Source organism: Chelmon rostratus, chromosome 20 (assembly GCF_017976325.1).
Source record: "Chelmon rostratus isolate fCheRos1 chromosome 20, fCheRos1.pri, whole genome shotgun sequence".
Taxonomy (NCBI): domain Eukaryota; kingdom Metazoa; phylum Chordata; class Actinopteri; order Chaetodontiformes; family Chaetodontidae; genus Chelmon; species Chelmon rostratus.
The window spans coordinates 17,236,238-17,252,813 of NC_055677.1; the positions used below are offsets into that span (position 1 = coordinate 17,236,238).

The following is a 16,576-nucleotide window of genomic DNA, read 5'->3' on the forward strand; positions in this document are numbered from 1 at the left end:
TATTGGATCAAGGTGCAGGGCTTTCCGGTTCCCAAATCGCATGCGTGCCTTTAATTGGATTACGTTTCTGTCGATCATATCTCTGTCGGTCGTAAGTAGTGGCAAAGCCAATTGTTCAGCAAATTAATTTCAGGCGCATTTGAATGTGCCTTATAAATTGTCTCCCCCAGTGTGACCTTTGTTTGCATATGCTACTCATAAAACCTCAGATTATAAAATGTTTATAATAATTATTTAAACCTGTGTCACACACAAGAAAGAGCAAAATTCCCCATATGCCACTACAATTGCACAGATATGCTTTGTTGTTCAACTGATTTTATTTCTTTTTTTTCTGTATATCAAAGAAAGCATAATGGAGACCAAACACAAAAAGGCAGGTACAAGTGAGGAGGAAAAAAATAAGCTTAATCAAAAATCTAACAATTCTTAACAACACTGCCACTATTATTGTTCAATATTCATAGGAATACCATACTGTTTTTGAGCAGAGAGGTGGCATTTAAAACCATTATGGATCAATAATAATCAAAAACAGTGATGAGTAGTAATGATAAATCGTATAAGTAGTAGTACAGTTATAACAATAGTGATAATCAAAGTGACAATGAAACAAAGGGGAATAAAAAGCAGATCTCCATAAAAACCTATCTAGTTTGGACAGTGCAACACCGTGTCTGTGTGTGTGCGTGTGTGTAATCCCAGTCTCGAAGTTAAAGCACTCAAGTCCTTGCTTTACACACAAGATACAGCTTCCAACAGGAGTACAAATTATTACTCATGAAAAGGACATTGTAACCCTCCTTGTTTCAAAAACCTCACCAAGTGACTCCTAATGTTGTGTTAATGGCTGTGTTCATTTGAAATGTCTGTAGCTTGTGCAAAAATTGTGGACTAGTGCAAGTGTCAAGCCATGGGATGTCCTTTACAGTTTGCATTTACGAACACCTCTCCTGCTCTCTGTCGACCTCAAGATTGCTTTTTGGTTTTTGAATGACAGAAAGCAAAGGGAGGATTACTTTGGAATATCAGTTATTTTTAATATATTTCTTTACAAAAGTTCACGTTTTAGTTTTGCATTTTGTTAAAACTATCAATAGTAACATTAATATACAACTTAAATTGAAGGAAAACATCTTTAGTATGTTATGTGTCCTTCAACACAGCACCATCTTACTAGCTCTCAGTCAACACATTTAATGTTTCCCAATTTGCTTCCTTGATTTGAGTATCCGTTAGTCCCTTAAGGATACTAGTAATACCCAACTTTCTCCCTTGTCATGGTTTCCAGATAATAGATCTCATTTCACAGCTCATACATTTTCAGAATTAGTAACTCTCTGTATCAAAACTGAATAAAACAAGGGGGGAAAAAAAGTCTGGGAAACAGCCCATTTCAAGCCCTGTTCTCTTAATATTTCTAGAGGTTTGGCTTTTGACCTAAATAAAAATCTGTTACACCAGTTTTTAATTGCTTCTATTGTCATTTGTATAAATACTGAAGTAAATAAAATGAGTACTTAACTTTCCTGTCTTATGCACAGTATTCATGGCAAAGAAAACCATAAATGTACAAAAACGGTCTGACCCTCTATGCCTGGTAAGGATGAAATAAATTCCGAAACATTACACGAGGATCACCTGGGCTTGAATTTATATACCTGGTGGTGCTTCTTCTTAAGGCTGTCATATTTTTTACACACCTACAGTCGGTGAAGACATTTATCCCACCCCTCCCCCAACAAGTTTGAAGAGCTGCATTTCAAAATGAGATACACACTGTTTGGAGGGAAGGTGAAATCCACAGGATCAAAGAAATGCGTTGTAAAAACAAGATAGTTGGTAATTACAGTCCTTGGCCAAGAGAATGCTGACAACATTACAGGCGGGATTTGCTATGTTCTAGATACAGAGTATGACATTCAGAGATTTCCCCCAAAGATGGATATAAAAGCATTTTGGAACATAGCTCTTCATTTATTTACCCAGGTCTGATCTTGCACAATATTATGCTCACACCTAAAGCATGTTCCATTAGACTAGCAAAAATCAATTTATTTCATGTGATTTATATTAAGGCATCCAACATGCATTAACGTATCTTTCTATAAAAAGACACTTGCATTAGAATGCTTAAAAACATTTCAAACAATGTAAAATGTGTCAAAGTGCGGTATGCCAAGATTCTACTTTCCCCAGCCTCACTTTTTGCCCTGTCTATTTGGATTGTCATGAAAACTATAAACATGTAAATGGGGACAATTCAACAGCCCTATTCTCTCTAAAGTACCTCTTTTTATATCCCAAATGAGTGGACACAACACTCTTCAGATCACACTCCTGTAGCAAATAAAAAGGTGACAGTCAATACCAGTTTATCCTCTCCCAATGATTCAGTCCAGTCATATCATATCCAAGCCATCTTCTCTCTAAAAGTGAAAGTAGGCATGAGAAAAACAATTCCACAGGAGCAAACTGGGAGTTACTTATGTGAATATTTCATGTTATAATCCCAAAAAGTGTTTCCAGGCCAACTGTCAAATAGCCACTTCCAAAGAGGGAACACTTTTGCATCAGTCTTTAGGGTAGGACAGTTCAAGCATGGCAAGTTGAGTGCCTTTACAAATTATAGGAAGGTCACTGCAGTAAGGTCATATATAACCACAGGCTTAGGACCAAAAGTGTTTGGATAAAGTGTGTGAGGATTGAGGGAAACTTGAGATGTGTTCATCACTTATCAAACAGCAACTGATTAAGTGTGAAGCAGCATGGAAATAGTCTGCTGTTGCATTGGAATCCAGGTGAGCTCCATAGATTAATGGATTTCGAGTCAGCAAAGGTTGAGCAAGGGATAGTGGGTGCAGGGGGAGCAAACTTCAAAAACTAAAGAATATTAGCTTTTGAGGATTAGTGCTCAAATTTGTTTATTAAAATCTGAGGAGCCCAAATGGGTCCAAGAATAGTCAGTGTGCAGACCAATCCTGATCTGAGTTTTTAACTGTTGCTGGTGGCCATCGGTGGTGGTGACTCAATGACCATTTCCCCTCCAGAACCAGCACCAGAAGTGGTTACTGGAGTGGAAGGAGGGACCTGTGAGCCCGGCACAACACTGCCAGGTCCGCCGTTACCGGTGCCATTCTTGTTGACAAGCGTCGTCGGCTGGCCAAAGTTAGTGGTTCTCAGGGTTGCCAAATGACGTGGGGAGAAGACGTGGGCCCTCGCTGCAGCCCGGGATTCAAAGGAAACGTTGCAGGCATCACAGCGGCCGGTCAGGGTCTCCTTTGGCATTGGCTGGCCAGCCATTGGGGGGGTTGGAGGTTCAGTAACTGTCAGTTGAACAGGTTTGGGCAGGATGGGACGATTGGCTTTGAGAGCGTTGTACTGCAGGTAGCTTCCTGAACTCATGTCCACCTTTCCACCTGACAGAGAAGACTGGGAATGGGAAGGTGGGGGGGAGACAGGAAAGAGGGAACTCGTTTAATGTCATTCACTCACATTCACACACTCGTTTCAATGTCATTTAAGGTCTAAATTTTACTACAGGTTTGAGTAAACCATCTGAATATTCAAGCTCTCTATATAATTGCTATAAAAACAATTTAGCAATTCTTCAATTTTGATGGCAATATTTTGTTTTGACGTACATATTTTTATAAATCGCAAAATGTGTTCTTGAGAGACAGCTAGAGTACCAAAAACAAAGTAATACTAGTACTCCAAATAATCAATATTTACTTATTGTTATAGTAAAACCACAAACTATAGTAAAATAGCAGAATGTGAACTGCAGTGTATTCCTGGGTCAGACACATTTAACTTTCAGAAGAAAAGAACAAGCTGAATACAGCAGCGCTGAGCACTAGAGTTCAAAGTAATTTCACAATATTAACAAGAATGTTTTGACAGATTTTTATCACAACAGGGTAAATGTATGTAAAATCCCATCTATAGATGAAATATGCACCACTGATGTGCATTACGTCATGAAAAAGTCATTTATTACAATTTGATTGAAGTCGATAATTTAATTTCATTACATTTTGTAAAATAAGTTGCAAAATGATTCCAGTGAAAGTCAGCATATAAGAACAAAATATTGCCCAGTCCTACAATAGAGGCACAAAGCAGGAATGTGATACCAACACAAAAAAAAAGAAATTTCCTCTTCTCTGTGACCTACCTTGCCATGAATGATAGAATTATACAATAGTGTGATTTTGTACCCAAGACTTACACTTGTCATATACTAATTGCCAGCTTACCATTTTCTCTTGCTGCAGTCTCCAGCGCTTCTCCTTGGCTCTGGTGTTTTGGAACCAGATCTGCACCACCTTGAGCGGCAGGTTGAGCTCGGTGCCGATTGCCTCACACTCCATGGCATTGGGGTGGGCACAGGTCTCATAACAGGACTGCAGAATGGACAGCTGTAAGCAGGACAAGTGTGTGCGTGGCCTACGGCTGGATGAGTGGGGCAGGAAGCTGCTTTCTGTTGGGCTAGATTTAGCTACGACCGGGGTGGAGGGGCTGGCCACTTTGGCAGAGCTGGGGGTATTTGGGCTGACTGGCGCAATGCTGGGGGTGGGAGGAGGGGGGATGGTGCGGGGAGGCGTGTGTGTGGGAAGAGACAGTTGTTCTCTTGATAGAGTGTTGATCTTAATGGGGACTTTGGGAGTCCAGTAGTTGAGCCCATTCTGTTTTTGTGGCACCACTGTTGCGGCAGGAGGCCTGTTGTTGATGGGAGTTGTGGGCACCTTGGGCACCATACGGTTAATGGACCCTGGTCCAGGACCCATCTCATTTTCATTGTCTTTCTCCTCATCAGTCTTTTCTTCCTCACTCTCCTCTTCTAGCTTTCGTTTCTGGGCTGGTCTTGGGGCAATGGGGACTGGATCCTTGGGTGGTGCTAAAAGAAGTGGGGTGTTGACTTTGGGTGCAACTTTGACCATAGTGACGTTGCTGGTGGTTTCGAGCTTGGTCTTTGGCACTGCAGAAGCACTGCTGCTCACAGAAGAGACTGTGGTAGAGGAAGCAATCTCCTTAGGCTTGATAGGAACTGGGGTTATTTTTTTCACCACTGCAGGTTTGCCTAGCTCCTTTACAGGCTCTCTCTCTGTCTTAATGAGGGTGCGCACAATTGGAGTAGTTGTGATGCACCCAGTATTATTTGGAGGGGGCTTGTTGGAGAATATAGGTTTGGAAAGAGGCCAGGTAAACTTGATGAGAGGTTTGCCCACCGCTGCCAGGGTCCCATCACTAATGAATCGGACCTCACCCTTCCGCTCCCTCGCCCTCATGTTCTGGAACCAAATCTGAACGACCTTCTTTGGAAGGTGGACCCACTCTGAAATCTGTTCAAACTCATGTTTCCCAGGATTTGGGTCTTTGAAATAGCAGCCATACAGAATATCAAGTTGTTCAGCTTGAATGATGGTCCTTGAGCGCCGCATATCCCGATACCTTTTTCCTTTGGACTTCCTCTGCTGCTGCTCCTGCTCCTTTTCCTTCTCTCTCTCCTTTTCTCGTTCCCTTTCCAATAGTGTGGCATTCATTTTCTCTGCTGCCCTCATGTAAATACTAGATTTTGTCATGTTATTGCAGTTGACCAGACTCATACTGCTGTTGGTAGAGGGCATCGCTGTGACAGATTCAGGCTTCACCTGGACCACTACCAGACCTTTGGATGTGGGCCTGAGACCAAGCCCATCCAGCAACTGTCCCTTCTGTGCAGCAATTTTATCAGCCAGAGATGACGAGGAAGAAGCAGATTTTGAGTTGTTTTTTCCCATGCTGAGATCTAGAGCAGCCTCACAGTCACCACCATTGGACAGGTAGTGAGAAGTTTGGTTGTGGGAGGAGAGAGACTGCGAAAGCAGTGAGTTGGAGAAGCGTGTGATCGTTGGTGGGTTAGGAAAGACTGGTAACTTGCTCCCATCTCCAACCACCGAAGGAGTAAGGGAGAGGACATATGGGCTGAGGAACTGAGTAGAAAAGGGAGCAAGGGACAGGGGAAGTGAGTGGAGGGCACCACTGGAAATCTCAGGGTGGTCCATAGCATGGGACAGTGAACTTGGAGGATCCCCTTGGGCCTCCAACTCTAGATCCACATCTGGGTCCTGTCTCTCCTTCTTCACCTCCACCTCATCGCGCTCAAACTCCCCCTTTTGTTTTTTCCTCTTGGTCCTCTGACCCCCTCCGCCCTCCTCATCTTCATACTCATCCTCTGCATCAGAGAGAAACACAGTGGTGGAGCGCAAGACCTTTCCTCCAACAGACCCCTTATCACCATGTCCCTCCCACTGTGCTTCATCTTTAGCAGGGCTCTCAGGACCCTCCCTCAAAGACCCATTCTGACTCTCCTCATCAGACACAATGACAGAGGTGTACACCTCATTTTCTGAGTCAGAAGTGAGACAGGAATCTCCTTGACCCTCCCTTCCAAAATCTCTCTGTCTGTTTTTCCCTCTTGTACTAGACAAATCTATTGCCTGACTACCTGACGCTTCAGCATCATCCTCACCTTCTGCTATGATCAGTGAGCTTTCCTCATCATCATAGTCATTGTCGGAACTTTGGGTATGCCGTGTAAATCCTACCAGGCCCTGCAGGTGTTCTAACCCTGTCGCCCTCTGCCTCTGTTTTGCATGTCGGGCTTGGCTCAACCACCTACGTACCTCCTCCTCAGAAAGCCCCACCTCTCTGCCCAGAGCCTCACAGTCCTCACGGGGAGGACTTGCAGCATCAGCCTCACTACGTGACTCAAAGAATGCCCAGAGAACCTCTGACTGGAACTCTGACAGCACTGGAAGGTCTGGGTAAACAGATCCCATTGCAGCACAATGGGGTCGAGTTTGGTTGTTATTTAAGGCATTTGTACTCGGGCTGGATTTTGGGGTACCAAGAGAGCCACATGGGCTCGTGCCCGATTGTGATTTTTGAGGAGTGGAATCAGGGCTAAGTGTAAGGTTTAAATTTACAGGACTGAGGCTGGAGTTGCTGGGAACAGATGCAGAAGGCGAGAGGTTCTTATTGCGGAGGCTCTTCTCTGTGCCCGCTGGGGAGAGATTGAGGCTAGCTGCTTTATCACCTTCCAGGTCCAACTGATTAGTCGAGCTGTCTCCATCTGTTGTGCTATCTCTAAGTGCCTTCCCATTGTCTTCATTATTCTCAACCTTCACTTTACTTTCTATATTAGGACTAAGTGCAAATTCTTTACTGTCCTCTTCCTTAAGCTTCTCTGTTTTAATGTTCTCTGTAGTCCAGTTATTCCTGTCCTTGATCTGATCTAAGACCTTCTCTTTAACTGTCTCTTCACCGTCCTGCCTTTCTTGTTCTCTCTCACACTCTATAGCCTGTTTTTGCTCCTCCGGGCAGGGCTGCACACTTGTTGGAACTCCTGCAGAGGGCCACTGGCTCTGTAAGCTGTTTAGTCTTTGGGTTAGGAGGGCTTGCTGGGCTGTGCTGAGACCTACGAATGGCACACACTGGGTAAGGAGCTGGCCTTGCTGGTTCTCTTGGTGCTGCTGAGTTTGGGCTTGAAGCCCATTCAAGATCAAGGGCATGACCATTTGAGGCTGAGGCACGAGCTGAGGCACGGCAGCACCAGGAGCAGCACCTGCCGCGAATAGGGAGGGGAGGAGGGAGTGTGAGAGGGTGCTGGGACTAGATGTGAGGAGGGTGAGAAAGGCTGAGACCGCCTGAGCTGAGGCCACAGGGGAGGTGAGGAGGGAGGGAGCCACTGGTGAAGCTTGAATCTGCTCTCCATCTTTTGTAGTAGTCACCATCAATGTCCCAGGAGCAGCACAGTTGGTGGTGGTAACTAACTGATTGGTCCCACTTCCAGATGTGGTCACTACAGTGTTTGGAGCAGTGGTGGTGCCACCTTCCAAAGTAGCAGTGGCCACTGCGCTGTTTGCAGCATTTCTGCTGCGGGACTGGTGCAAGACAGATTTCATATGGCTCTCAAGGGTAATGGCGTGATTGTAAGAGACTCGACATATAGCACACTGGTAGGGTTTGTTGGATATATATGGCCGAGACAGGACAGGAACTGAGGGAGTTTGGGGATCATTTTCCCCACCTTGTTTTCCAGAGCCTGTTGTCATCCTCTGAATGTGGGATGCAGAGTTGTAATGAACGCTCAAGGCAGTTCTGCTGGGAAAAGTTTCCAGGCAGGCATTGCATTTGAACGACCGGGTGTTATTTTCAGCTGGCACACCATTTCTACCAACTGACTTTTCACTGGTGTCTGGGATTTCTGTGTTTTCAGTTGCATTTTGCTGTTTGGCTCCTGTGAGTTGATTTCCCTCCTCTTCTGGCTCTGGCTCAGCTTCACCTCCCTCCTGTTCCATTATTCTCTCTTCCTCCATCTCTTTGTCTCCAAGCGTCTGGGTAGCGTCTGAACTCTCACTAGATTGGCAGGGGTCTGAACTGACGTCTTCAGCGTGCTTCAGTTGTGAAGATTCAGCATCTAAAAAAAATGAATACACATGTTAAAGTTTCATGTTCTGATAAATGGAGAGCTAACTGATAACAGAAGTACACATTTGCATACTGAATTTAACAGTGTAATTGACCCATATCAACCTTCTCATCCACCCAACCTAAATACGGGGCAGCTTTCCACCATAAATGCATGTCTTTCATTCCCTGTCAAAACCTAGCAAGTTTTTCCTTTATATAGATTTTTAAAATGCATGCAATAGTCTGTTTATGGAGTAAATCAGGATTGGCAGAGCTTAAAAAAAACAATTACAAGTAATTATATACCTAATCAGTGTTATCATAAGAAAAAAGGAGCATGTGTGTTATTAGAGTGTTTGATTTCCTGTTCATGATTTAGTTAATTAAAAAAATATATTTTTCATACTCACCTGCAGACTTTTGAGCACCTTTGTCCTCTTCTCCACCACTGGCAGCCTGTTTGAGAACAGCCTGGTAAAAGAAAATGAAAGATGAGAGTCAGCAGAATTCCCTTAGCAAACTTAACTCTGCAAAGGCTGGTTTCAGATGAGCTCAGTATTATGTCGCTTTTGAGCAGCACAACATTTGGGCGTGACACATGTGTGGTTATATTACACATAGCAACCCTGGCTAGCCTTTAATTTGCAAATTACCCTGAAGGCATAAATTAAGCTGTCTTTGATCAATTCATCCACCAATAAAATTCCCTCTTTTTAACACTTTACATACTAAATTGTCATGGACACATAACAAATAGTATGTTTAATGAGGTCCTCACTTTTCCTTTTTCAAACTTGAAGCCTATTAAGCAAATACTTTCAACTTTTTACATACTTGGTTAACTGGTTAATTCAAACAAAGAATTACAGAAACTCATCAAAATAATGAACCCTAACAGCATAGTGCTGACTGCCAAAAACGGATTTCCACAAACAAGTCATGAAAACAGAAAACTACACCCTTAACAGGGTACAAGTACTAATTATTAATGTATTTTTTTGTGAATAACAGCTGAATAAAACACTAAGATAAGAATTTTGATGGATCTTCTTATTACATAATAACATTATCGCCATGTGTTACTACCAATTCTTTACATATTGGAACAATAAAGGATTAACATTTTTCCAACTTCCAAATGCATATATGTAACATGTCTTAATAAAGTTAATTTCTCATATATTTATTTGGTAAAGAGTGGTCAAAGCAACAGAAACAAATCAGAATACATTGGCCCAGCAGTTAACACTGATTTGGTGAGGCACCTATATGTGTATAAGAGCTATTTTAAACAAACATGAAAGTCTACTTGTGACCATTGTTCCTCTTTGATAATGCACTTGTGAACTTGCCACATGGCATATTTGTGCTACCATGGTCCCAGAAGTTCAGGCATAAACTCTCAGACCTATTTTGCATTGACTGCCTAAAAAATAACTATCAAGTTGAACCAAAAAAAATGATGTTTGACCTTTAGTCCAACCTCTGTATATCAGCCAGCAACAAGTGGGCTCATTCAACATCATTCACAGTACTACCCAGAGCAGTCAAATTATAGCCTTTGGGGAATATAATATGTGTGAGGTAAAACCCATGTGAACTCAAACACAGATTTTGACACTGAAAATCTTATCATATACTTTGGCCATACTGAACAGCAATACTTACAATGTCCAGCAGTTTGTCGACACAAGATGGAAGTACGCTGTGCTGCTCAGTGAGATGTAGAGACAGGGAGGATCTGTCGGCCTGTCCTTTTTGGCACAGGGGGCACAGCCACTCTGCCACCCCATTGCTTTCACTGCTTACAGTCTCTCCTGACTCCTCCTAACAAAATAAATTGGATGTCAGAGAATCGTTCCCTTTCTGGAGATGAATGCATCACAAATGCTGTAGAAAGTATGTCATTGAGAAGAGAAAGAAAGGAAAATGTGACATAACGAAGTATGTTCATATGACCAGTTGCACCCACTTATATAAAAGCATACTATTACTGGCTGGTTACACACCTTGCCTAGGTGGCCAGCACTTATCGTGCATTGCTGTGTTTAACAATTTGAACCCAGTCATCATAGACCATGTCCCGTTTAACAGCAAAACTAGTCCCACATCAGTATCTCATTCTTGCGGGTCTTTAAGTATAATTTTGAAGTGTAGTAACTTCATTTCGACATAAACTAAAGTTTTGTCGGGTTGTTCCTGACATTTTGTCCTCAGTGGCCATATCAAATTACACAATAAAGCAGTTGTTTAAATGATACCTTGTAATGTAAAGGACTTTCTATCTTCTGCTTTCATTAGATTTTATATTGCACTCTCCAAGTGGGTTCTACATAAAAGATTCATTGTTTCATACCGTTTTGCATCTAATAACTTTCATCAAACTAATCTGTCATCACATGTGCACATGGAATGTATTTAAAGCAGAATATATACACCACAAATTATGACATGCACTACTTAACAGTTTACAGTGGGTATTTTGTCTCTTCAGCCACTAATTCCCCCATGTTGAGGCCATTAGAAGGAGCTTGTGGCCAACACATTCAATACGTTAGATCTTACGTTACTGCATTTGCCTGACACGCACGATCAAATAAATGTCACTCCCGTGTTTGTGGGAAGTCAAAACAGACCGCCAGCCCGGACTTTATTTACCCCGCAGCAGCAAGCATTCATAATCCAAGATGCAACCAAGACAGGAATTCATGCCTATGAGGAGAAATACCAAAACAGCTACAGTCCTCACTTCCTCGTCATGCCAATTAGCAAGCTAGCAGGGTTATGTCCAGATAAGATTTCGACAAGTCTGTATCTGCAGAGTATATCATGTTAAAAAGCCCATCACGAGTTTCATAATTAAAAGCCAAGATATAACTCGATTGACGTCTCTCTACTCATAGTTGGCTAATTAATGAGCAGTCTAATTAGCTATGCCGACCATAGATGAATCAATTAGCTAGCAAGCTAGGTTGAGAAGCCCCCCTGTAACGTCGCATTACAGTCGTGTTTCTGGAATTGCTGGTTAGCTGTTAGTTGAAAATAATCCCGCAGTGATAGCTACTCACTTCTCTCAAACTGCAAAAGACAGGGCAGGCGTCAGCATTATCTCGCTGCTGGCTCTCCGTTACGGCTGGACGGTCGTTAAATTAATAAACAAAAAGGGGCTGAGCTAATAACAGTCGTGTCACTTTGCTAGCTAGCCTGTTAGCAGGCAGAGATAATTAACCGCTCCTCAAACTGTCTCCAACTGGCTAGTCTCCACTCCCTGCAAACTCTGCCTGGTCCAGGTGGGGAGCGCAGCCTCAATACACCGACTGAGTTCACCCAGGATAGAAAACACACTCACTAGGCTTTCGATCAAAAACCTCGGCCTCGAGTTATTTCCTTACCCCTCTGATTGTGGGCTGCCAATCGGGCATCTAGTGTTGCACCGCCCGCCGCCTGCTGCTCAACAGCGCAAATTGAGGCCTAGCCGGACTAAAGCCATTTAATTAATGAACGTGGGCTCCGTTTACAGATGTGTTAGAAAACACTCGCACCCCCTCCTCCCTCGCCGCCCAGCAGAACCCCTTTTGACGCGTCCTAGCGCTCAAATCCATACCTAAATACTTACGGTGCAACACATGGCCATTTAAACTATCATTTTAACAGCTCCACGCCGTAATTGGCGAAAGAATTAAACGCTAAAAAAGCTACTTGAAGCGGAGTACGTGCGCCGCGGTCGCCTCGACGATGGGGGTGGTGTAGGGAGAGCAGGCGAGAGAGACGAGAGGCAGAAAAAAGTTTGGGATTTAATGTTGGATTTCTATAAGGGATCCGATTAGTATGTGGCACAATCCGTCGTTTGCTCGATCCTCTATCAGTCACAGGCCACTCTCGCCGCTCAAATCAGCGCAATTAACCGATCGCGAATAGCGTTTAATTAAGTTCAGAGCAATTAGCTAATGCGTTTTTACCTGCATGGTCGCCGCTCCAGCACGCACACACACACACGCTTCCTCCGTGGCTCCTCAGAAGTGAAAAGTTTTCTTGCCTGCCCTCCCTCCCTCTCTCTCTCTCTCCTCTCTCTCTCTCTGTCTCTCTCTCTCCCTTTCTCCCCCTCCCTTCATTCGCCCTATCCCTCTCTCCTTCCCCTCTTCCCTCTAGTAAACAGACCACAGCTCCCCCCAAGGCTGATTGCTGACATTCAGAAGGGACAGACACGGCTATCAAATCCCTTATGTAACCCCGCAGATATTAGAGATTATTAATGTATGTTGAAACACCGATTACTGATTGAGCAATAGAAATATGAGGAGGAAAAAATCTGCATGATAAATCACATTCTAAAAAAAAAAGTATGTCGATGCCTAGATTACACGGAATCCCCTTTAATATGTAACCCATCCTCGTTTTCACATTAAGAGGTGAATAAAAATGAGTCCCCATTCTGCCAACTTGGATTGTCACAAAGAGTGTGACGAGTTAATTAAGGTGAAATAAGAGAGAAATGACGGCGAAGGCTGCACTCAGCACCGTCCGCCCGAATTATGACATGTTTTCAATCAAATGATAGGTGTGGCGCATATCAACAGTCGTGTATGTGGAATAAATATTTATGAAGCAGAGAGGATTAAAACTGCACCATCTGCATGCCCCTGCGTTACTGGGACAGGAAGTGATGTTCCTGAATACACTCGTAGGTGTCTTTAAATGCGCCTGTGCAAAATAAAGTTGGCTGACGTATTGTGGCTGCTCGGATTTCATCTGTCGCTCAATTTATCATGCCGAATTATTTGGATTGAAGGACTTGACGTGTGAAGGTGTGTGAGAGTGCAGTTCGCCCCGTAAATGAGAATTTTTTAAACTCTGTGGTTCATTTTGGTGATTTTCACGCGTAGTTCGTGCATGACTCTGCAGCAGCAGCTTAGGCTGAATGAGTATAATAACGCAGGAACGGCCACAGGAGCTATGTTGTATTACTTTATAATATTATAGTACAACAATAAGTCCAGTTACTAATAATACCGAAGAGAATATGATTAAATTTGCCCTGAGAAATAAAGGTAATGAGAGGGCGGTGGTGGGAAAAGTAAACTGATCTCCTGCTTAGAGTAATACTACTCTGTGAAATTACAAGTTAACGTTATGCATTCAAAATGTCGCTTGAGTAAAAGTTCAGAAGGAGGTAATATTGCAACCCCGATTCCAAAGACGTTGGGATGCTGTGTGAGACATAAATAAAGCAGAATGTGATCATATGCTAATCCATTTTGACATATACTCAATTGAAAGACAATACATTTAATGTTTTACTTCATCAACCTCAGTAGATATCTGCTTGTTCTAAATTTGATGCAGCAACATGTTTCAAACAACAGAAGACTGGGAAAGTTGTGGAACGCTCCAAAAACACTTGTTTGGCTCATTCCACAGGTAAACAGGTTGATTGGTAACAGGTGATAGTATCATGATTGGGTATGAAAGGAGCATCCTGGAAAGGCTCAGTCGTTCACAAGCCCGGATGGAGCGAGGTTCACCACTTTGTGAACACATGATTGTATAAAGGTGATTACAACACGGGCTCAGGACTACTTTGTAAAACTATAGTCAGTAAACACAGTTTGTTTGCAAATGATTGCTTCTGTTTTTATTTTCGTTTACACAACGTCCCAACTTTTTGGCAATTAGGGTTGTATTATTGTAATATTAATAAATTGTTATGATGATGATTATTATTGGTGTATTATTAGATTATTACTAGTGTAAGACGCATTTTAATGCAGTAGGGTGAAGTGAGGGTAATTCTAAATAATTTATAAATCCTTGGTTGTTTTATCTATAGTAATGCATTAGAATTTAAATATTTTAACTTAGCGGGTTATGTAATATCTTTATCTGTATTTATCATTAAATGGTAACTAAAGCTGTTAAATAAATCAAGTGGCGCAAGTAGTATTGTATTTCCCCCTGAAATGCAATTGTTTAAAACTAAAAAACAACATTTTCTAAAATAGATATACTCAAGTAAATTAAAGGTACCTCAAAATTGTACTGCACAGTACTTGTGTAAATGACTTGATGTTGACATTTTGACTAGATGTTTGAATAAGTGACCCCTGTTCTTGATTACTGTTTGAAAAAAAGTGTCAAACAAAAAAGTAAACCAAATTTGTTTTCATGATATGACCGCTGCCTTTTGACCCAATGGGAAAAACATAACCTCATATGAAATTATGTTACATTCTATGAATATTAATATCAGGCTTAAAACAGGTTAAGGTGAGTTTAGCTGGAATTGTTGCCATGCAGTACTGTTGGTGTTGATCTCTGTATGTCATTTCAGATGAGTGTGGAAGTGGAAAGAAAGTTTTTATGCAGTGCCGACACTCTGAAAACACTGGAAGAGATCGGTGGTACGTGTTTAATCTGTCTACCACACATTCACACATTTATAATTTACATTTATAATTGAGATATTTAACTGATGCTGTGATCCAAAGCAACTTACAAATGGTCACTGGAGGACAACATTTAATGACATTAATTGCTGTGGTTAGCGCTGTAACTGTCATGACACTGACCATCTGTCTCTTGCTAATACTGAAGTTTAATTATCTGTATCAGCCTCGTTAGAATTTTTATATTTATTTGCCCATTTGTTAAATCATCTGTCTCTCTTCCTCCGCTTCCTTTACTCAGTGTGTGTTGGTCAGCGCCAGTTTCATGACCAGTACTTTGACACCCCCAAGTTTGACCTGACTTTGAGAGACGTGTGGCTGCGTAAACGTAAAGGATGCTGGGAGCTCAAGTGCCCAACAACAGTCGACGGGGCAGAAGAGACGAGCGGAGAACAACGTAAAGCGGCAGCACTGTGCACTCGCTACAAGGAGATAACCAGTCTGCCTGAAATTCAACTGAGAGTGAAAGAGGTCATAAAAGACGTTTGTGAGGACAGAGAGACGAGCCCCTCACAGGAGGATGAGGAGTCTTGGCTGAGTAAAATGAACCTGGTGTGCTTTGCAGAGTTTGCAACGGTGCGGCGGACATTCACTTTAGCGGAGGAGGGGGTGCAGATAGACCTCGACCAAGCTGACTTTGGCTACCATGTGGGAGAGATCGAGGTCCTCGTTCCACAGGGAGGAGATGTGCAGTCTGCCTTGGAGAAGATTGAAAGAACAGCTCGAAAGCTGGGTGAGCTCAAAGCTGTCAAGCTGCCCGTCTCGCTATGCAAATACAACACACTCACTATCATATTCTCCTCATTGCGTAGGATGTCAGTTTGTGACTTGTTTTCTTTGACAACCATAAGCATTCATTCTTCTCCTCCTTCACAGGACTGACTGGAGATCAGCGAGTTGAGGGAAAAATGAATATTTACCTTAAAAGGAATCACCCAGAGCACTATGCAAAGCTACTGAGTGAACATGTTATATAAAACATATTCATCATCTGTAACAGTTACAGCTTAATAGTTTAAGATGTACATTTTATATGTCTAAAGCCGAGTTATAATGAATTAGAAAATCAGTCTAAAAAATGAAACCGTATTCACTGGTTATAAAGACCTGAACCTCTCAAGACATTTCCTGAATTTGAAACTTTAGAAAACAGCAATAGGCCTTTGCACTTGCAGGGTGCTCAATGGCTGCTATCACCTCCACTTGACCTTTTTGTGTCGTATGCACCACATGCAACAGTTAGGTTTGTATCTGAGAGTGTGAGTGGAACTGTGAACACTGGAAATAAATGGGGTGCCATGCTGTCGATTCTTTATGAATGATAATGTTTTGTGGAGTGCTGTATTAAAAAGTCAGTTGATAAGATATATTAAAAAGACGCTTGCATATGAAGGGCTGGTGACCTTGTTTAACCCCCAAGCACAGTGTGAAGGTCTTACAGTTTTATCTGTATTCCTGTCAGAAACTACTGCTTCTTATACTATGTCAGCAGCTGGATTTTGATTTAGCTGTGTGAATATGTCTGTGCCACAGTCATCATCAAGCCCCCTGAGCTTCTTTGGAGCTCTAACTCAGTGCTAATTTCTATTTGTGCTATAAAATGGGTTTAGTTGGGCTACTTTATCAGCTTTATATTACACTGTTGAAAACATGGACTTCTCCATTGAATTATA

General features: G+C 42.4%; 2 protein-coding genes across 3 annotated transcripts; one reads left to right on the forward strand and one right to left on the reverse strand.

Annotated features, from left to right (window-relative positions):
* Window positions 1-308: 308 nt before the first annotated feature.
* On the reverse strand, window positions 309-12,503 carry zfhx2 (zinc finger homeobox 2). The gene is made up of 5 exons (XM_041961639.1): window positions 12,420-12,503; window positions 10,129-10,287; window positions 8,871-8,931; window positions 4,263-8,467; window positions 309-3,432 (listed from the first exon to the last, which is right to left on the reverse strand). Exons 1-5 carry the CDS (start codon window positions 12,423-12,425, stop codon window positions 2,995-2,997), a joined length of 4,869 nt encoding a protein of 1,622 aa, XP_041817573.1. The 5' UTR covers window positions 12,426-12,503; the 3' UTR covers window positions 309-2,994.
* Window positions 12,504-13,170: 667 nt separating this feature from the next.
* thtpa (thiamine triphosphatase) lies at window positions 13,171-16,201 on the forward strand. 2 transcript variants are annotated; one of them, XM_041961641.1, is made up of 4 exons: window positions 13,171-13,265; window positions 14,789-14,858; window positions 15,145-15,636; window positions 15,780-16,201. In XM_041961641.1, exons 2-4 carry the CDS (start codon window positions 14,789-14,791, stop codon window positions 15,878-15,880), a joined length of 663 nt encoding a protein of 220 aa, XP_041817575.1. In that variant the 5' UTR covers window positions 13,171-13,265; the 3' UTR covers window positions 15,881-16,201. The 2 variants fall into 2 exon arrangements, with proteins under 2 accessions (XP_041817575.1, XP_041817574.1); XM_041961640.1 differs by lacking the exon at window positions 13,171-13,265 and having other exon boundaries at window positions 14,777-14,858.
* The last annotated feature ends 375 nt before the right edge of the window (window positions 16,202-16,576 follow it).